This window comes from Ursus americanus, chromosome 10, assembly GCF_024610735.1.
Source record: "Ursus americanus isolate L20-20 chromosome 10, mUrsAme1.1.p, whole genome shotgun sequence".
NCBI classification, from domain to species: Eukaryota; Metazoa; Chordata; class Mammalia; order Carnivora; family Ursidae; genus Ursus; species Ursus americanus.
In genome coordinates, this window is record NC_142136.1 from 55,903,476 (window position 1) to 55,926,475 (window position 23,000).

Consider the following 23,000-nt stretch of genomic DNA (forward strand, 5'->3'; position numbering starts at 1 on the left):
GACAGACACTTTTCTATCTGCCACAGTCCCCAACATTCCCAGGTAAAAACAACTAATATTAGATGAAGATTAGAGAAAAAAGGAAATTTCCTTAAAATGAACAATAATTTTCTTATTGGAAAGAAAAGAGGTAGCTTCTGGGACAATGGCAAATTACAAAGTTCATGCCCAGAATAAAAGGAGCAGCCACTAGTCATTTTACCTGTTTCTGGGTACTTTAGAAATATTCATTTATATCCAAAGAGGATAAATGTAATCCCAACAGTGTAAATATGATGTAAAAATGGTCAATAGTTTAACTAATGATTTGCTGACCTAAATTCAAATATTCCTAACATTAAACTGAGAACTTAAAAGACTGACCTATTAGAGTAATAAAGGATTGTTTTTCAAAAACATTTTACAAGACAGAGAAGTCTCTTCCTCCAAAGTGTCAATTTCCTTTCTTTAGGAATATAAACTCCTTAAGGGCAGAGATGATTCCTCAAAAAAGTTCCTTCTAAAAAAGCCCTTCACAACAAAAGAAAAGCCAAAAGAAATGAATGAATACAGTCTCATCAACTATCAAGACAATGGGGATTACAAGAGAAATCTGAGGACAACTGATTGAAACAAAGATTTTATTCAATTCCATTAATTCATTCAACAATTACATCTATATACCAGTTACCTGCTGGAGCCCCAGATACACCAATGAGCAAGAGAGACTTATCCTGCCCTTAGAGAGCTTACAGTCTTACTAGATTTGGCCCTTTGCTCTAGTCAGACAAAATCTTTTATGGATTCCAAGGATGTCTTTAAAATATAGTCAATATCCCTCCTAGCTTTAGTTATTCACAAATGTCTTAAGCATTCTTTATATACAGTCATCTAATAAAACCCTAGAAAGAAGAAAAAAGAAGGCAAAGTCCTATTATATGCCATTAGAAATCTCCCTCCAGGTTGTTATTCATTAATTGGCAACCTTTGTACATGTTTATTCAACCAGACAAAATTCTACCTTAATTATACTAGAATCCTAAACATTAGAACTAAGACACAGAATGGCTGAATAAATTTAAAAAACAGACTAATCTATACTGCCTATAAGAGACTCACTTCAGACGTAAGGACACAAACAGACTGAAAGTGAAAGGATGAACAAAGATATTGCATGCAAATGGAAACCAAAAGACAGCTGGGGTAGCTATACTTATATCAGACAAAATCAACTTTATAACAGAGACTATAACAAGAGACAAAGAAGGGTGTTATGTAATGATAAAGGGGTCAATTCAACAAGAGGATGTACCATTTGTAAATATTTATGCACCCAACATAAGAGCACCTAAATACATAAAGCAAACATTAACAGACATAAAGGGGGAGACAGCAATTCCATTAATAGTAGAGGATTTCAATACCCACCAACATCAATCAGTAGGTCATCCAGGCAGAAGATCAATAAGCAAACACAGGCCTTAAACAACATATTTGACCATGGTCTTAATATACATATAGACAACATTCCATCCAAAAACACAATACACATTCTTCTCAAGTGCACATGGAACATCTCCAGGATAGGTAACATGGTAAACCACAAAACAAGTCTTAATCAATTTAAGAGGACTGAAATCACATCAAGCATCTTTTCCAACCAGAATGGTATGAAACCAGAAACAATTAAAGGAAGAAACCTGGAAAATTCACAAATATGTGGAGATTAAACAACATGCTACCAATGGGTCAAGGAAAAAATAAAAAAAGAAATAAAAAATACATTGAGACAAACAAAATGGAAATATACCAAAATTTATGGGATCAGCAAAAGCAGTCTAAGAATTCACAGTAATAAAAGCCTGTCTAAAGAAACAAGAAAAGTCTCAAATGAATTAACTTTCCACTTCAACGAACTAAGAAAGAAGAACAAACGAAGCCCAAAGTTAGTAGAAGGAAGGAAATAACAAAGCTTAGAACATAAATAGAGGGGCGCCTGGGTGGCACAGCGGTTAAGCGTCTGCCTTCAGCTCAGGGCGTGATCCTGGCGTTATGGGATCGAGCCCCACATCAGGCTCCTCCACTATGAGTCTGCTTCTTCCTCTCCCACTCCCCCTGCTTCTGTTCCCTCTCTCGCTGGCTGTCTCTATCTCTGTCGAATAAATAAATAAAATCTTAAAAAAATAATAACATAAATAGAGACTAAAAAGACAATGGAAAAGATCAATGAAAGTGAGAGTTGCTTCTTCAAAAAGATGAACAATATGGACAAACCTTCAGCTAGACTCACCAAGAAAAAAAAAAGAGTAGACTCATAAAATCAGACACAAAAAGATGAGCTTACAACTGGAAATTCAGAAACACAAAGGATAAGAGACTATTATGATCAATTACATGACAACAAACTGGACAACGAAGAAGAAATAAATTTCTAGAAACATGCAACCTACCAAGACTGGATCACGAAGAAACAGAAAATCTGAACAGATTACTAGTAAGGAGATAGAATCAGTAATCAAAATCCTCCCAACAAATGAAGGTCCAGAACCAGATGGCTTATTGGTGAATTCTACCAACAATAAAAAAAGAATTAATACCAATCCTTCTCAAACTCTTCCAAAACATACAAGAGGTGGGAACAGTTAGAATTCATTTTTAAAAAAGGCCAGAATTACCCTGATACCAAAACCAGACAAGGATGCCCCAAGGAAAGAAAATTACAGACCAATATCCCTGATGAGCGTAGATGCAAAAATCCTCAACGAAATATTAGCAAACTAAATGCAACAATACATTAAAAGAATCATATACCATCATCAACTGGGATTTATTCCAGGGATGAAAGGCTGGTTCAACATCTACAAGTCAGTCAATGTAATACAGTATATTAATAAAATGAAGGGTAGAAAACAAAGGATCATCTCAACAGATGCAAAAAAAGCATTTGGGAAAATTCAACATCCATTTTATGTAAAAACCTCAACAAAGCAGGTATAGGAGGAACATACCTCAACATAATAAAGGCCATATATGACAAGCCCACAGTTAATATCCAACTCAACAGTGAAAAGCTGAAAGCTTTGCCTCTAAGATCAGCAACAAGAGAAGGATGCTCACTCTTGACGCTTTAACACAGTATTGGGAGTCCGGGCTGCAGCAATTAGGCAAGAAAAAGAAATAAAAGGCATCCAAATTGGAAAGGAAGAAGTAAAACTGTCACTATTTGCATATGACATGGTATTATATATAGAAAACCCTAGACCCCAACAAAAAACCATTAGAATAATGAATTCATTAATATCGCAGGACACAAAATCGATACACAAAAGTCGATTACATTTCTATAAATTTATCATGAACTATCAGAGAAACTAAAAAAACAATCTCATCTACAAATGCATCAAAAAGAATAAAATACGTACAGATAAATTTAACCAAGGAGGTAAAGGACCTGTATACTGAACTGTAAGGCACTGATTAAAGAAACTGAAGAAGACAAAAATAAATGGAAAGATATTCCACACTCATAGACTGGAGTAATACAGTTAAAATGTCCATACTACCCATAGCAATCTACAGATGCATTGTAATCCCTATCAAAATTCCAATGGCATTTTACACAGAAATAGAACAAACAATCCTAAGATTAGTATGGAACCACAAAAACAACCCCAAGTAGCCAAGCAATCTTGCAAAAGAAGAAAAAAGCTGGAGATACCACACTCCTGTAGATTTCAAACTACATTAGAAAGCTGCAATAATCAAAACAGTATACTACTAACATAACAAAACAAAATAGAGAGCCCAGAAATAAATCCATGTATATATGGTCAATTAATTTATCAAAAAAGAGCCAAGAATATACAATGGAGAAAGGACAGTCTCCTCAATAAATGGTGCTGGGATGGGGCAACTCAGTCGGTTAAGCGTCTGACTCTTGATTTCAGCTCAGGTCATGATCTCAGGGTCCTGGGATCAAGCCCCATGTTGGGCTCCACACTCAGCGGGGAGTCTGCTTGGAATTCTCCCTCACTCCCTCCCTCTGCCCCACACTTGCTCTCTCTCTCTCTGTCTAAAAATAACTAAATAGGGACAACTGGGTGGCTCAGTTGGTTAAGCATCTGCCTTTGGCTCAGGTCATGATCCCAGGGTCCTGGGAATGAGTTCCGCATCAGGCTCCTTGCTGAGCTCCTTCTCCCTCTGCCTCCTCTGCCTGCTCTGCCGGCTGCTCTCTCTGCTTCTGTGCTCTCTCTCTAACAAATAAATACATTTTTAAAAAATCTAAAAAAAATAAAAAATAAAAATAACTAAATATTAAAAAGTTTTTAAATAAATAAACAAAATAATTGTGTTGGGAAAACTGGACAGCCATGTGCAAAAGCATGAAACTCAACCACCATCTTACACCATACACAAAAATTAACTTGAAGTGCATTAAAGACTTAAACATAAAACCTAAAATACCATAAAACTCCCAGAAGAAAATATAGGTGACAAGCTCTTTGACATAGGTCTTGGTGATGAAGTTTTCAATTTGACACCAAAAGTAAAAGTAACAAAAACAAAAATAAATGAGACTGTGTCTACATACCAAAGGAAATCATCAACAAAATAAAACAACAACCTACTGAATGGGAGAAAATATTTGCAAATCATATATCTGACAAGGAGTTAATATCCAAACAACTCAACTCAAACAACTCAACTGTGGGGGAAAAAATGTGATTAAACAACAGGCAGAAGATGTGAACAGACATTTTTCCGAAGACATACAGACGGCCAACAGACACACAAAAAGATGCTCAAAAATCACTGTTCGTCAGGGAAATCCAAATGAAAACCAGAATGAGATATCTCACACCTCCTACAATGGCTATTATCAAAAAGACAAAGAATAACAAGTGTTGGTGAGGACATGAAGAAAAGAGAACACTCATGCACTGTTGATGGGAATATAAATTGGTGCAGCCACTGTGGAAAACAGTAAAAGGGTTCCTCAAAAAAATTAAAATAGAACTACTATATGATCCAGCAATTCTACTTCTGGGTATTTATCTGAAGAAAACACTAACTTGAAAAAATATATGTACCCCATGTTCATTGTAGCACTATTTACAATAACCAAGATATGGAAACAACCTAAGTATCCATGGATGGATGAATGGGTAAAGAAATTATGGCATATGTGCATGTGTGTGTATGTGTGTAGTGTGCGTGCGTGTGTTCAGCCACAAAAAAGAAATTTTGCCACTTGTAACACGGATGGACCTGAGAGGTAAGTGAAGTAAGCCAGAGAAAGACATATTCCATATGAATGGAATCTTATATATGGAAATGGAAAATAAAACAAAACAACTAAGCTCATAGACACAGAGAACAGATAGGTGGCTGCCAGAGGCAGGGGGTGGGGGATAGGAAAAATGGATGAAAGTGGTCAAAATTAAAGAAAAAAAAAAAGAAAAAAATGGGACTTAAGACCCATTTCAAACTTCTAACCTCATAAAATGTAAGAATAAATTTTGTTTTAAGCAATTAAAAAATATGTAGCAGATATAAATACTATTATTAATGAAATTTGTAATTTGGCAATTAAAGTCTACTCTAAAAAAAAGGGTCAACAAAATATGCAATAAAGACAGGCTAGTCAGGCAACATAAATTTCATTAGGTTGAACAATTTTCAAGCAGCAAAACGATTACATTGTGTGTAATTTCAAACATGGAAAGCCAATACAGATGCAATTCTATTTAGGGTAATAGGGGAACTAAGATGTATTTGTATCTGAGCTATGTACTAGGATTTCCCAAATTCTATGAAGCACAGCTTTTATAGTTCCTCCAAAACTTAGAACAAAAATAGGAGAAACTTCCCAAGCCTAAAACATATTATTCTTGGCAATACAGAATCATGAAATTAATGACCAGTCCAATAAAGAGGTATCATTAAAAATGGATATGAGGGGATACCTGTGTGACTCAGTCGGTTAAGTGTCTGTCTTCGACTCAGGTCATGATTCCAGGGTCCTAGGATCAAGTCCTGTATGGGGCTCCTTGCTCAGCGAGGAGCCTGCTTTTCCCTCTGCCTGCTGCCCTCCCTGCTTGCGCACTCTCTCTCTCTTTCTCTCTCTGACAAATAAATAAATAAATATCTCCATAAATAAATAACTAATAAAATAAAAATGGATATGAGAAGGGGAGCCTGGGTGGCTCAGTTGGTTAGGCATCCAACTCTTCATTTTGGCTCTGGTCATGATCTCAGGGTCCTGGGATCAGGCCCTGTGTCAGGCAGGCTCTGTGCTCAACGGGGAGTCTGCTTGAGATTCTCTCTCCCTCTCCCCCTGAGCATGCTCTCAATCTCTGTCTCTCCCTCTCTCAAGATAAATCTTTTAAAAAATGGGTACGAGAAAACCAGTCTATTGAAAAAAAAAAAAAAAGGAAAAGAAACTCGATTTCTTTTGAACCATTCTTCCATCCCTAACTTCAATTATTCACAACGGGCAAACTAGCCTCCAGAACAGTGTTTCCAACTTTTTTCACATCATGATACACATAGAAAAATTATAGAATTTATAGGGAATAGAGAGAAAAAGGCCAGGGCTACTTCAAGAGTCACCAGTTGTAAGGCTCAGTGGCTCCAGTTTCCATGCTAACTCACAGAACTGATGGGAAGCAAGTTTGGCCCACCTGTAATGCATTTATGTCTCACTCTATCAGTTCGTGATGTAAGAGTTTTTAATAAAGGGGAATTAATACTTTGTGAGTTGTTCAGTAACTCAAGAAGCAAAGTAGCCAAAATCAGCACTGGGAATTGCTAGCTAGATGGACAGAACCAGGTGTATTTCTAAGGCACCTTATACCAAACCCTGTGCAATTAGATCCTATAATGAATATCTTCTGACATTAATAACTCCCAAAAAAAGACAAAACTGTCTTCAACATCTTCATAGTAGTTACTAAATATATCTTTTAAAAGCAGCATTTCTGATTCTCTAAATTTAAAAGACCTCATTAGTCACTAATCCCACTTCCATACTATGATCATTATCTGCAGTGTTATTTGACAAAAACATAATTTCTGGTTGAACAAAATACCTTCTGTTCGAAGGGGTTCAAAATCAGAGCTGCCTACCCGCTCCTTACTTCATATAAGTCCTGGTCCCAGAGACCTTCCCAGAAATACTCATAATTAGAGTACACGCTGCACATATTAACTATTCTTTCTTCCTTTTTTTTTTTTTTTTTTAAAGATTTTATTTATTTATTTAACAGAGAGACAGCCAGCGAGAGAGGGAACACAGCAGGGGGAGTGGGAGAGGAAGAAGCAGGCTCATAGCGGAGGAGCCCGATGTGGGACTCGATCCCGGCACGCCGGATCACGCCCTGAGCCGAAGGCAGACGCTTTAACGACTGCGCTACCGAGGCGCCCCTATTCTTTCTTCCTTTAATCATTTAAGCATCAATAAGCTTATAAGGAGTAAAGAAATCAAGAAACTGGCATCCAAATAAATCCTATTTGTTTTATGAAAAAGTTCCTACACAGATCTTTTTTTTTGACAAAACAATGAACTTTGACTAAATGAGCAAATATACGGAAAATACAGAAAAATCAATTATAATAATTTGGAAATAGAAAAAAATAGTTTTTGCCAACTTCATTATATATAAATCAGGCCTTACTAACACTGGCATGAAAAATGTTTTAAGCTTCAGCATTATTACAAAGGAAAGAATTGGTGAACAAACAAAAAATCATCACTCAAGAGATTAGACTAACAAAAATAAAAGAACAAAGTCAAGGGTTTAAATTTCATTCTTAAGGACAGAACGGCAGAATAAGAAAACCTTATACTTTCTCAATTGCATTTTCAAGTTTTCCCTCCTACTTAGCTGACTCTTTAGAAATTCAAGTTTAGGTCATATAGCTAAGATAAAATCTCAAGGGAACAGTTCTTAAAAAGTAGCCTTTGCAAGAAATACTACAGAAATACAAAGTACAATCAGGAGTTTTCTTTAAACTTGACCTTTAAGAGCCTCTATAATTTGAAGGTAAAAATGAGGCAGGCACATCCTTTACCATGCGTACGTTCAAGCTACAGGTCACCGTTAATTAACAAAAATTTCCCCAAAATATCAATTTACACAAGGCTTTCAATGAATAAAAAAGTTTGCTTACAATCTGAATAAAAAGGATTTTTTTCTGATTAACAAAAAACTGTCAATGAAAAATCGTGCTTCCAAGTCAACATCTCATTCAAAAACACAACTTATATGACATATTTCTGAACTTGTACATGCTCTCACTTTAAAAAAAAAATTCTAAAAACTCTAGTTTTAAAAAAAAAACTTCTAGAAACAAGTACAAAATGAGAGTAAAACTTTAAAAATTTTAAACATTTTAAAATGCTCCACTGCCTTCTTAAAATACTAATAAAAGCAAAGTCTTCACCAAAGCACATTCAAAGCCGTATTAATCAAGTATACATACAACAGAGATTGTGCTAATCGACATAAAATTGGTGGGATTTTAAACACTGCTAAATAAGATGCAGTGTATAGCTAGTACATTACTCATTATTATAGCCTCATATTAAATCATTAAAAATGTAAAAGTGAGGAATATCTTCTAAAGTCAATATTTTTTAATTAAGAGATTAATATAAATTAACAAAATTCAAATTAACAAAAGCTATTAAGTTTTCTGTTATCAATAAAAGAATCTACTAATAAACATGGGCAAGTACTTAACTCATTTAATAATTCATTCAATAGTTATTGATTACCTAAGTGCCAGGTACTCTTCTAAGAATTTAGGACGTATCACTGGACAAAATAAGACAAAGAAACCCTGCTCTCATGGAGCTTACAGTCTAGCACTCAGCTTCTCTTCTCCCTCCCGCCACCCTGGTTCCATACTTTTCCTGCCAAAAAAAAAAAAAAAGTCAGGGGAGGAATATCAGACCTCCTTATAACCACATAAAGAGCTAAGATTTTCTTCACTATTTCCTTGAAGATTCATCACAGACATCACAGACACCAGTCTCTTAAGCTTCAGAATATTAAACAGAACTTCCTACCTCATTATTATATTTCAACTAAAAACAGGACTTTTAAAGGCTTCCTAATGCCAATATAATTGGTTCTTAAGTTACTAGCTCCTTGGGAGCTCATAAAAATCTCATAATAATTTTAGAACGTCAACAGTCATAAAGTTCCACCTTCTAAGTAAATAAAATTTATTTTTTAAAAAAGAAAATAAAACCTATAAACCATAAGTAAAGTTCACATCTGATCAGAAGTGCCCATGTCAAAGTGGCATAAGTTTTTCTTAAGTTGGTACCTAATTTTTTGGCAACTGCATAAGCTTCATCTGGTGATTTTGCCACATGTCCTTTGGGAATGGAGACACCAGCTTCCTGCAACAAGTCCATACTCATGTATTCATGTAGTGAGAGATTTCTTTGTTGCTGCTGCTGTATTTGGAGTCCATGGTTGTTAAAAAATCCAGAACTTCCCAGAACCTAAAGAAATTGGGGACATATTATATATGACAGTAATTTGGAACTTACTAAAAACACCTTCTCAAAATACTTTTTTTATATACAGTACGTGGTTCTTCATAACTATAATAAAACCATTACATTAAATCATCAAAGAATAATAAAGTACCTAAATTATAACCTAAGAACTAACCTACCAGCTAAATATCAAATGTTACTCTTGTAGTTTTAACTATTTTCTCATGTCTAGTCTTATCTTTTATTTGAGCTTCACTACCATATCCCTAAAGACCTACTGAGCATTTCTCCCTCAATGCCAAATTCAGCAGTTCTAAAACCAACCTCATCTTTTCCAACAAACCAAAAATCCTTCCCAACTTTCTTCTCTTCACCATTCTCCCAGCACCTAACAAATCGCTTGGCACTATGTATGTCGTAGCTGAGTGATAGTTGAGTGATTACTCTTTCATACACACAAGATTCAAAATCCTGGTTTCATCTGCAGTCATCACAGTGGTGTGCTCCTCAGATTCCCCTTTCATAGCCCAGCTGCTGGTAGTGCTGGCTACTGATAGCTCTCAGCTGAGTCCTCTCACTGATGCTTCCTTGCCCAAAGTCACACCTTCCCACTGTCAGCCTGCATCCAATGTCTGGTCACTGGGGGTTAAGGTAAGAATATAAAGTCCTAGCACCTCACCCCAATTTGGGATAATTCTGAAGGACCATCTTAGTTCCAGATCTCCCACAGGAAAGGAAAAGGTTCCTACTGCAACTGTAACACAGTTCTACTTCTGCCTCCACTCAATCCTCCTGCCTTCACTCCCCCACAGATGTTGATCCAAATACCGCTTTCCAGTTGACTTTCTCAATGAAACTCTTCATTTCATAGCCTGCAAATATCATCCAAATTCCTCAATCCTGACAACTTTATATGACAATATGTAGAACAAATTAAGTGCTATGAAAGCCCTGGAAGAATGAACTGAAATTACACATTTAAGTATTATCCATACATTTCCATTCTCCATACAAAGAATGCAAAATACTGAAACACAGTTCATATGAAACACACAATAGCATAAGAATTGAATTTAAAGGGATCGTATATACAGTCTATTTCTTTTTAATGTAAAATATTGGAAACCATTTACTGACAGTCCATGTTATAGACCTAAGAGGATTAGAAATGTGCAGTTCTGGATTATCTCCTATTGCTTGATTAAACAGTCTATTTCTTGAAGGAGGTTCATGAGCCATCTGCATCAAAATAACCTGGGATGTGTCTAAAAATGCAGATTCTGGGGCCCCACTCTCATCTACAAAATCAGAATCTCTAGAATGGGCTTTAGGAAATCTGCATTCATAACAAGCCATTCACCCGATTCTTAAGCACCCTACAGTTTGAGAACCACTAGTCCAAAAAGTCAATCACACCTAGTAACAACTTATTTCTGATTCATCTGGTTAGCTAAAATCCTGAGTAACATTTCACCAGAGAAGCTCACCTCCTTGATTTAGTGTCACTTCAATATTAAAAACCAGCAACATCCCAAACTGTTCAGTACTCATCTACTTTCTGAAATCCCATTCCTGGGTATATACCCAACAACAATGAGTGCTTAGTCTACCAAAAGGCATATATATAAGAATGTGCATAGCAGCCTTATTCATAATAAATAAAAAATGAAAATAACCCAATCGCCCATCAACAGAATAAAATATGGCATATTCATATACCAGGATACTACAGAGCAATTTTTTAAAAATACCTGTTGCTCACAAAACAATGGATTAATCTCAAAAACATAATTTTGAGGAAAAGAAACCAGACACAATACATACTTATATTTTTTATATAGTTCAAATCCAGTCAAAATTAGTGATAGAAGTCAGTCAGAATTAGTGGTCACCTTCTGTTAGGGAATACTGATAAGGAGAGAGGACACGGGTGCTTCTGAGGGCTGAAAGTATTACGTATCTTGATCTGAATGGTGGCTACACAGATGTATACATACATAAAAATTAATCTAGCTGCCCAAAGTTGTACATTTTATATATATTATACCTCAAAATAACAATAAAAATAAGGGGGTAAGGGGAGTACCTAGCAGAGCTTGGTAAAAACAGTTATACACTCAAACATTTTTGAATGCCTATATACCAGACACTGTGCTAGGGATGCTAAAAGAATAAAACCGACTTGGTCTCAGCCACAAAATTCATTTAATGTAAATGAGCATGTAAATGAACACCTACAACACATATAAGAACATTCAGAGTCATTACGCAGCACCTAAGTAGCTGGACAGACTAGAAAAATACTACAGAGGCCTGATCCCAGTTTGAAAACAAAAAAACTTGGGGCTCCTGAGTGGCTCAGTCAGTTAAGCACTGGGCTCTTGGTTTCACCTCAGGTCATGATCTCATGGTGCTGAGATGGAGCCCCTAGCAGGCTCCAGACTCAGCCTCTGCTTCCCCTCCCCCTTGCCCCTCCCCCTACTCACGGGTGCACTCTCTCTCTCTCAAATAAGTAAATAAATCTTTAAAAAAATCAATCAATAAATAAGAATAAACTAATATCTATTAAGAACACTTTGGGAACAACTGGGGAAATCTAAATCTAAATTTCCTAAGTATGATAACTACAGATTTCCTAAATATGGTAACTATGTTGTGGTTATTTAGGAGAATGTCCTTATGTTTAAAAGGCGTGTGCTAAAATAATTATCTAGGGATGAAGTGCCATGATACCCGCCACCTAGTCTCAAATGGTTGAACAAAAATAAATGAATGTATACATACATACATAAACATACATATACACACATTAATGTAATTTTTTAAAGATAAAGCAAATGCGGCAAAATGTTAAATACAGATGAAAGCAATATATGTACCCACTGTACTACTGCTGGAACATTCTATCAGTTTAAAATCTTTCCCAAAAAAGTTCAAGGTAAACCAATGACACAAAGCTCTGAGTATATTTTTACAGTTTCTTTCAAATACCTACATTCACAAAGAATCGGTAGTACTCGTAAGGTAATGCTGATAGCTTTTATACTCCCTTAAAGGTTTAATATCTGAAGCGTTGATAATCCTTTCCTTGTGCCACTAGAAGTTATGACTTGAAATATCAGGTTTTTTTAATTATGCTGGCAATAAATATTCCTGCATAATCACAAGGATTCCCACATTTAAGTCTTTGTCTTTCTCCAGATTATCATTTAGAAGATTCCTACTGCTAAAAGGCCACCAGTTGCTGGCCAAATCCCTATACCACCACCCATTTAATCATTCACCTAGTTTAAATCGTATTAATTCAAAAGTGGGAAAACATAGTTACTGGGGAATGTGATTCACGACAACTGAGAAAATATTTAAAATTAGTTCATCTGTTCATAACCTGAACTATTTTATCAGATATACACTGGACAAAAGTTACAGAGAAACTAGAAGGCGGGGGTCAGAGAACCAAACAAAATGTTTAAGAATATTTGCTAAACTCAATGTGTGACCTTGAACAAGTTTCCTAGGATCCTGCACCTCTGTGTCCTCATCTACAAAAGCAAGGGGGTAGATTAAGGGCCTTCCAAATTCTAAAGCTGTATTATTTAATGTGTGGGTGGACAAGAAGAGATGTTGTAAGATAACATACTAGGCACCTCCATATGGAGAGACAAGAGCTTTTAAAAGAACTTCCAAAAGGGTAGATGAAAACGTATTTGTTCACCAAATCCTCATTTTCTAAAAACAAGACAGCACTCTTTAACTCATAAGAAGGAAGTTCAAGGCCAAAAAAATCACTTCTCCTATTAAGAAGCATACTCATGTAATTCACTGCCAGGTTTAGAGTATTATAAAAAAAAAAGTCTAAATCAATTCATTCTTGTCATGTCTAAGGAGTTAATTTCAGATCATAATCTAAAACTCTGGAATTGACTTATGAAGCCAATCATGCCCTTTCACAAGTTTCTTGGTGTCAACGTTGGAAAGAACAGGCCAAGCCTTCCAGAAAAAATTGAAGAGCATATTCAAGCACACAGGCTTGGGAGCCAGACAGTTCTGGTAATTAAGCCTTAGCTTTGACCCTACCTGCTTTGTGACGGAGCTCTCTAAGCCACAGTTTCTTCATCAATGATGAGGATATTAATGACACCCTTATAGTGCTGTTGAAAAGCCTAACAAGAAACTGCAAGTAAAATGCCTACTCAGAACCTTGGCACACGGTAGACACTTCGAAACAAAAACCAAAACAAACAAAAACTTGTGATTATTACGTTATACTCTACCCCAAAATGAAGTGATCCAAAAGGTAACTGTCTTACTTCCCCAGCTGGTAAACTGATAAACATTATCTTATTACCACTGTTAACAAACAGAATAGTAAACAACTACATGGAGGAGGTGGAAAACTTCCCTGCCTCGTCCCAAAAAAGGCCAGTCAGCAAGCTGGTCCTGTTAAGACATTCCCACCTATGACAGCTCCCAAGGGACATAAAAGTACCTGTGAAGGGCATTCTCCCCCTCCCCAAAGAAGGACCGCGGAAGCCTTTGTCCACCGCGCGGGGTGCGGGAAAAGCAGCAGATACTGCCCAGGCCCCCTCACCTCCACTTAGAAGCGCCCCTCACCCGCCTCCCCGCCGCCCCTCAGAAACTCAGTGAGCAGCCGCAGCCGGATGGCCGGGCTCGTCGCGGGCTGAGGACGAGAGCAGAGCGGCGCAAACATCGGCCCGCTCGCAGTCACAGCGGGCAACACTCCAGGGCAAGCCGCCCGCGGGCCCAGCTGGGCACCCCATGTCACCCAATGTCACCTATTGCGAAGTGACCCCGAGCCGGGCCTCACATCCCCTCACATCTCGCCCACAGGAGCCAGGTCTCCCACCTCGCCCTTTCTCCTGCCGACCCTCGAAGCGAGAGCGGGCTGGGCCGCAATACCTGGGCGGCGGCACGGAGCGCCGGCCGGGACCCGCGGCTCCTAAGGGCGGCGGTGGCCAATAACCGGCTGTAGAACACGGAGGCCGCCATTTCTGAGCCCGACCCCGTCCCCTCGGCGCCGTGCGCAGGCGCAGAGGCGCGAGGCGGACTGGCGACACAGCTGCTCCGGACGCGCACGCCAACCCCTGGCCCCACCCATGGAGGGCTGGACCTCGGCAAACGCGGATTCCCTTAGCAGAAATTGCCCGCTCTAGCGAATTGGGCTTGCCCGGCACAGGGCAAACTTTGACCTTTAGATCTCAGCACCGCAGCCTCAATATCCAACCTGTGACCAGAAAGCAACCCGAACACTCCCCAGTGAAGTGGTAAGATGTAGTATTGTAAAGATGACTAGCGTCGCCATCTGTGTGATCTGAATTTCTCTGAACCTCAGTTGCCTTATCTGTAAGATGGGATTCATTCAGAAAATAAGTACTGTGTCTGCTTTGTGCCAAAGTCTGCGTTGATACAGGAGTGAAAAAAACAGAGCGATTCTACCTTAAAAAAAAAAAAGACGATCAGCCACTAGTTACCAATCCAGATGACACACAGAAATCGCCTAGGAAGCCTTAGAAGAATTTCCTTCACCAGACCCATCTAAGGAGTGGAGTCAGGACGTCTGTATTTCTTAAAGAGTTCTCAAGGTGAATGAGATACACACACTAAGCATTGCAGATCCTGAGATGACGTGTGCCCCCATCAAGAACTGACCACTGGACAAATGACTGGCGCCTATTCTCCTCTGGATATCTAGTTTTAAAATGTGTCAAAGAGTTTTCAGTGTAAAAGATGTTAACCCAGGAATAGACAGGAGTGGCTGACAAGCATTATTCAGGCTCTGGCATCTGCTTCTGAAGCACAGTGGCCCAAAGCACAGAATAGCACTGTATAAAGAAAAAAGTGAATCTGAAACAAGCAGCCTATCAGCTTAGGGAATGGAAAGGGGCTCCTTGCAGCCCCCAAAATCTCTGAGCTCTTAAAGGCAAATCTTCCTCAAGGACTTTTTCATTTCCTTGGCAGTCATGGAGGACTGTCCTCGAGGCTCCCTTCAGCACTAAAAGGTAATAGGTGCAGTTAGAAATAGGGAGAGTGGGAAACACATTGGTGTTTCTGGCTCTACCCTTCTACTGCCAATCATTGCCAATCAAATAAAATCTGGATAATCTGTCCAAAAAGCTGGGGCTGGGACCTACCCGTTTCTGTTAGGAATACATATCCCATCAGATATGAATAGGATATACTTATTTTCAAGCCATTTGTTTTTAATTGCTAGTAAACACAGCAGTTGAGCTACCAGGTACAAACCATCTGAGTCCAAGGCCAGTTATTTAAAGGGCACATGGGTAAATTCAGAATAAGTCAATGCACCAAAATTAGATGCCAGGCTCTACCCCTGCTAAGAGCCTGACTGGCTTCACACCCTTCAAGTCTGGGTCACAGGTGATCCATTAAACATCTCTCTGGTATGTCCTCTTCAACCCTTGCTTAAAAACAGTAAAAGCAGCAGCCAAAATACGGAATAAGTCAAGGAGTGAGAAAGAGAACACGCAGATCCTGTTGAGTTGGCTCCTTTGAAAGCCTCAGCAAGGGGCAGAGGTGTGCTCCTTCCTCAGCACTCCTTGACTGTGTTCAGAGCTCTGTATGTCTCGATACCTCACTAAAAGAATTCAGTGAGGTAAGATGATAGGACTCCTACCTGCTAACCTTGTTTCATCATCAGGCAATCAGCCTTAAAAAATGAAATTGCTTTACTAAGAAACTACTTTTTCCACAGCAAACACTTTTGTAATTCTTACCTACAAGGATCTTAGAAACTAGTAGGCAGGATGTATTAAGTAGAACGTGCTGAGGTGGAGGATAGGGGGAGAGTATATGAGGAAGGAGGGAAAAAAGAATTATTTTTCACGTATAATGTTGTTCTTGTCCTTGACCTGTAATCTCCCACTTTGTCTATCTCTGCCTCTACTTGGAGACTAAGGATAGGGGTGGTGTGCAGGAAAAAGAGGGAAAGAAATTTCCTGAGGGAGAGACTTCTGCTTTTTTCACAGTCCTTTAAAATCATTAAAGTTGTTATACCCTCCACATTTTATTGCCCAGAGCAAACCTTATCTAAACTGTCATATTGGTTAGGTGATGGGGATTAAGGAGTAGACTTGTGATAAGCACTGGGTGATGCATGGAAGTGTTGAATCACTATATTGTACACCTGAAACTAATATAACATTGTATGTTAACTAACTGGAATTAAAATAAGAACTTAAAAAAATCTTTTAACTCATTTTACAAATAACTTTGAAGTATTTGAAACAGATGTAAATGGAATTATAGAAGAAAGAGCTGACTTGGAAATGTTAGTACTGCCTATGAGTGTTAATTAACACTATCTAGATTCAAGAGACTCTAAATATGTAGCCAGTTAGTGAATGCAAACTTATCAACACCGATGAGAAAAGTGGCTGTCATGTATGACTCTGAAAATGCAATGGATAAAAAATTGGAGACTGATTCAAACTTAGAAACAAGTATGACAATTCACCAAGGTACAGAAAAGATGTTTAGTTTGTATTGTGAATCATACAAAAAGAAGGAGGCAAGTTTGAAATGTAGTTCAAATTACTCTTGCTAAATTTTTTTTACAGAGCAATGAAACACTTGAAATTTTCCAAAAAATGATCAATTGTCCTATTGTTAACTATAGAATTAATAGAATTACCAAGTGCTGTAGAAACAACTTCCAATATAGCTGCTTACCCTACTGATGGCTGAGTGAATAATGGTGATTTACTGAACCCCTAGTTTTTGGTGCCAGATTCTTACATACATTTTTTTCTATCCTTTATTTTGCCATGAGACATTTTCAGAATTCTCTGGTTTTCAAATTATTCCATTTTACACAACCATCTCTGCCAGAGAAAGAAAGTTACCAGTTTTATACAGAGTTTAGGGGTGAAGGATGAAGAGTAACAGAGTATGGGACAACAATATGTTTCCATAAAATTTCTCTTCATTCTCTTAAAGCCTCAGAAGTAAAAGTAGAACGCTTATCTAGACCACCCTAGAATGGCAGTAGCAGAAGACAGAGAGCAACACATTTTAGTAATCGTCACGGTCCTGCATTTTACAGAAGGGGAACAGAGGTTCAGGAACACCAAGTAGCTTGCCCAGAGTCACAGCTCTTCCTTGATTCTTCCAGCACAACATCTGAACCCAATTCTGTACGGCAAGATGAGAATTTGAGAAAACAAATAAGATTCATATCGTCTTACCATTTTTGTTAAACTTCTACCTTTCACTCCATTTGGTTAATAGTATCCACCACCTAAAGGAAAGAATGATGATGCGGACCATCAAAGGACAGGTTTTGAGAGGTAAATGCAAGGGCTGGGAATTGCAAGAGACTGAACTTCAAGTTTCAAAAGCCAGAACCAAGAGGACTCAAGGAAAGTGAAGGCCGCAGAAATAGAACTGGAATGGCCTCTCCCCGGGAGAATTTGGAGAGAGGAAAGTGGGAGGGAAGCAAGACACTCTGGTGGTTCCTTGAGGAGGGCCCCGGTGTCCTGTGCTCTCCAAGGCCATTGTGTCCAGGATGAAGGGTTATTTCACCCCCCCCAAAGAGTTTTGGGGATCTAAAACAAGGAATATTGGAAGAAGACACAAAATCTGAGCACACTGGTGGCACAGGAGTGGAAACCTCTGGCGGGCTGGTGTACCCCTGCAGATGGAGCTGAATCATGTTCCCAGGATTTGTACCCACCCCCCCCCCCCCGCCACCAAAGCTGGGGAAGCCTGCAAGGGCTTCCAGAACCCTTGACAGCTGTGTAGCCAAGCATGGAGAGACAGCAGGTGGAAACATGGAAGGACAGACCTGTAAGGAACAATGACGCAGAGCATATGAGAAGAGGGATGTGACAATAAATGTCAGCTTAGTTATCTAACAATACCAAAGACTAGCTCTCCCCTGCTCATCTGTCACTGCACTTACCTCCTGGATCTAAGGAGGAGGGAGGGAGATAGATCCTGATTTACCAGAGGTTAATTTTCTGGAACTTGATGTAATAAGGTTAATAAGAGAATTCAACTTCAGATGTACAAAAATAGTCATATTTCTCCTATATATGAAAATATGAAACGAACTTGGCATCACTGCTCCACTGGGAGCAATGTTGAAGGCAGAAGACTTGTCCTGCCCCAGTCTTGTCACACTTCCATTTTGAGGCTCTGAGAGGAGGTTGCCTTGAAGACTCTGCTGAACCAGAACACACTTGGGAACACGGTATAGTCAGAGGGGGGCTTTCGGCCACCTTGGTTGTTATGTGAGGACTCCAGATTTCTTACCTGCCTGATCCCTGGGCACATGGTAAGTCCACACGGATTCAAGGAAACTGTCTTCCAAAAGTGTTACAATAAGTCACAAGCCACATACTCAACTTCATACATCTGGATGTCTTAAGTAAAAATAAGGAGCAGAAAGGTGACTAAGAGGCCAGCTGTTTAAACCCAGACAGACTGAATGTGATTTAAGGGGACTGACTAAATTATTAGACTGGACTGTTTTGAACCAGATTGAATACTTAATGAATTCTCTACAGACCCATATGCCAACTAGTGACAAAGAATTTGGGGAGAAAAAATGAAAGGAAGGAAGGAAGAAAGGGAGGGAGGAAGGAAGGAAGAGAAAGAGAGTCATTATTTTTGTGCATCTGAGTTGTGATGTGAGTTAAATTTGTTAAATTTAAATTCTGCCTTAATGCATTCAGTACCGTGCTATGTAAAACCATAAGGTGAGTGCATGAGTTATATACAGCTTTGAATATCAAACACAGGACAGGCTGTGAGGAGAACAGTGCTCTCCCAATAAAGTCCAGGAATTGGGGAGGGGAGGGGCCCTCGTGCCTCGCTACCCTATCTATTGGCTGAGAATCTGGATAAACTAGGAAGGAGATGTGACAATTACGAAGCTCTGTTAGGGTCTAATGCTTCAGTAACTACTGTTATACCTTGTTCAGCTAGTTGGGAACCCTGCAGAAGGGAATTGTGATATGTGGATTCTCTAGAATAGAGTGACGACTAAGTGGGTTGATTTACTCTTCTCTTGTATGATTCATAAACATCGACTTGGTGTCTTTTTCCCTTCATAACTATTTGTATTTCGTGTGAATCATGCCACCTTTTTACATACGCATAAATATTTGAGGAAAAAATTGTTTTCTAGTTTGCTTAAATACACTGAAACTATTTTGTTACACTGATAGTTGATGTGAAACGTTGGGGTTTGGGAGCAAATGGTCAAGAAGGATTTCTTGAGACGTCTTTGGTGCAAAAGGGGTGGTTTTATTAAAGCACAGAGACAGAACCCGTGGGCAGTAAGAGCTGCCCTGAGGTTGTAAGTGATTGATTACATACTTTCAAGTTAGGAGAGGGTTAGGGATGGCGTAAGTCTCTAAGGAATTTGGAAGAAAGGTATCCAGGACCTTGAGAGGCCAGCTGCTGTTAGGAAAAGGTCATTTACTACTGTCCTGTAGAACCATAGTCATGAGACTCTTCAGATGTTTATTGGTGGGCCATATGCTTGGAGGAGGATTGCTTGCATATATCTTGCAGTGGGGGAAATGGGTAGAGATAAAGGGAGTTTCCAAAGGGATCTTAGTCTGTTAAAGTAAACTTACAGGATCCTGGAGGTCAGGCTAATGTCAAGCTCAGCTTGCCTTTTGCCTTTAGCGAAGTATTAACATTGAGGCAGTTGAGTTCCTGGAGGAAGGTCACACTGCTTGTCCCAAATACTTGTCATTGGGCTGTAAGTTATAAGGAAGTTTAATTTTTTTTTCTTTTGCCTTTGTTCTCCACTTCAATAATGAGGAGAGAAGCTTCTGTTCACAAGTACTCATCTATAGGGCACTTACACGTCAGTCACTGCTCCAAGTCCCCGGGATGCTGAGATCAAAGACAGTCTTCTGGCCTCAGTCCTTCTCTGGCCTGATGCTATTCTTTTTTCACATCTTTACACAACTCTTCAAAGCATAGGTAAGACCAGGCTGTAACATGTAACCAGACTTTATTGAAGGCTTCAGGATAGTAAAATGGAATTATAAACCCAAAAAAGGAAAACTTTAAACTGGCTACCAAATGTGACTCCTGAATGTCACAGGCTGTCCCCACCCACCACTCCCTTTAGTCTGACTTCCTGGCTTGCAGCTCTGTGTTAGGAGTAGCCTACTCTCCTTAACAGGATGCCTGTGACCTTGAACATATCCCTCCCACCAAACTCCCCCCACCCCCGCCTCAGCTGAGGCTTCAGCCTAAGCTAGCTCCCAGGAAACATCGTAATCTCCAGAAAAGAACTCCGCACACAAGAATGACAACTTTGAACGTTGGTAAAATAGGGCATTTTAGCTCTGCGCTGCCTCGAAGCTCTCCATGCTGAATTGCCAACTCAACTTTTTCTTTCCACGACTCCACACTGCATTTTTCTTTTTTGGCTTTTTTTAAAGTCAGATTATTGAGGTATAATATAGATGTAGTAAAATTCATCCATTTTAGTGTACAGTTCTGAGTTTTGACAAACACGTAGTCATGTTATCACTGCCCCAATCAAGATATGGAACAGTTCCTTCGCCCACATCTCTCATGCCCTTTTAGTCAGCCTCCTCACACGCTCAGCCCCAGGCAAAGCTGACCTTTTTGCTATGTCTATAGTTTTACCTGTTCCAGACTGTCATAGAAATGGAATCATACACATAGAAGCTTTTTATATCTGATTTCTTTCACTTAGTATAATGTAAGTTTATCCGTGTTAAATGTATCAGAAGTTTGTGCCTTTATATTGCCGAGTAGTTTTCTATTGTCTGAATTTATTACACTGTACGAACGTTACTACAGCTGATTTATCCCTTCGCCAGTTGAAGACCGTTTGAGTTATTTACAGTTTTTGATTATTATGAATAAAGCCACTAAAATATTTGCATACAGGTTATGAATGACCTAAGTTTTCATTTCTTTTGGGTAAATATCTAAGAATGGGATTGCTGAGTTGTATGATAAACCTATGCTTAACATCATACAAAACAGTGAATTGCTTTCCAAAGTGGCTGTACCATTTTGCATTCCCACCAACAATGTGTGAGAGTTCTGGCTGGACTTCCAGCATTTGGTATTACCAGTCTGGGGTTAAAAAGAAAAAAATCGTATTCATTCTAATAGATGGATACAGGTACCTCAATGTAGTTTAAATTTTTATGACTCATCATGTTGAACCTATTTGCATGTGTTTACTTGACACCCATATCTCTTTCTGGTGAAATCTCAGTTCAGTAATTTTGCCCATTTATTTATTGGGTTGTTAGCTTTACTGTTGGGTTTTGAGGGTTCCTTACGTATTCTAGATCCAAGTCCTTTATCAGAAATGTGCTTGCACATTTTTCTCCCAAGTCTTTAGCTTGTCTTCATTTTGAAAACAGTTGATATCTTAGTTAGCTCAGGCTTCTATAATAAAATACCACAGAGCAGGTGGCTTGAACAACAGACATTTGTTTCTCATGGTTCTGGAGGCTGGGCAGTCCAAGATCAAGGTGCCAGCAAATTCGATTCCTTGTGAGAGCCTTCTTTCTGGTGTGCAGATCGTCACCTTCTTCTTATGTCCTCACATTTGGGGAAAGAGAGATCAAGCTCTCTGGTCTCTTGTAAAGGCACTAATCCCATCATGAGGATCCCACCTTTATGACCTCATCTAAGTCTAATTACCTCCCAAAGTCCCCACAATCAAATATATTTGGGAAGAGGACTTCAACATATAAATTTGGGGAGGGGTAAAATACAATCCATCCGTACAACACCATCCCCAGATGCTGTCTCTCAAAGAGAGTAAGTTTTAAGTTTTGATGAAGCCCAAATTATCAATTGTTTTTAACAGATCATGCCTTTGGTGTCCTATCTAGGAAATCTATGCCTAACCCAGATCACAAAGCTATTCTCTTATATTTTCTTCTAGAAAATTTATACTTTTAGGTGTTTTTATTTAGGAACAGTCCATTTTGAATGAACTGTTTTATGTGGCACCAAGTATAAATGATCTTTTGTTTTTGCTGTTCTAGCACCATCTGTTAAAAGAGGTTTATTTCTGACTTCTCCATTCTGTTCCATTGATTTATGTGTCTATACTTTAATAAATACCACACTCTCCAGATGCCTGGGTGGCTCAGTTGGTTAGGTATCTGATTCTTGGTTTTGGCTCAGGTCATGATCTCAGGGTCTTGGGATCAAGCCCCACATCCGGCTCCATGCTGGGTGTGAACCCTGCTTAGGAGTCTTTATCTCCTTCTCTCCCTGCCCCTCCCCACTCGGCTTGCTCTATCTCCCTAAATAAATAAATAAATAAATAAATAAATAAATAAATAAATAAATAAATACCACACTCTCTTGATTAGTATAGCATTATCCTGGGTCTTGAAATCAGATAGTAGGAATCCTCCAAGTTTTTCCTTTTTAAAAAATTGTTTTGATTATTCTATTCCTTTGCATTTCTATGTAAATTTTTAAATCAGTCCGTCAATTT

The 23,000-nt window shown here is 38.7% G+C and overlaps 1 protein-coding gene and 1 long non-coding RNA gene across 2 annotated transcripts in view; both read right to left on the bottom strand.

Annotated features, from left to right (window-relative positions):
• The window catches only part of SUCLA2 (succinate-CoA ligase ADP-forming subunit beta), a 45,046-nt gene extending 30,475 nt beyond the window's left edge, over window positions 1–14,571 (bottom strand). The window contains exons 1-2 of the mRNA XM_045796807.2: window positions 14,414–14,571; window positions 9,316–9,496 (exon numbers count right to left, since the gene is read on the bottom strand). Of these exons, the coding sequence (XP_045652763.1) occupies window positions 9,316–9,496; window positions 14,414–14,503 (271 nt within the window). The 5' untranslated portion in view covers window positions 14,504–14,571. The remainder of the gene's footprint in view (window positions 1–9,315; window positions 9,497–14,413) is intronic.
• Window positions 607–9,309, bottom strand: LOC148109368 (uncharacterized). Its single transcript, XR_015725956.1, has 2 exons — window positions 2,988–9,309; window positions 607–2,548 (listed from the first exon to the last, which is right to left on the bottom strand). It is a non-coding gene; the product is annotated as an uncharacterized LOC148109368 (long non-coding RNA).
• Window positions 14,572–23,000: the final 8,429 nt, after the last annotated feature.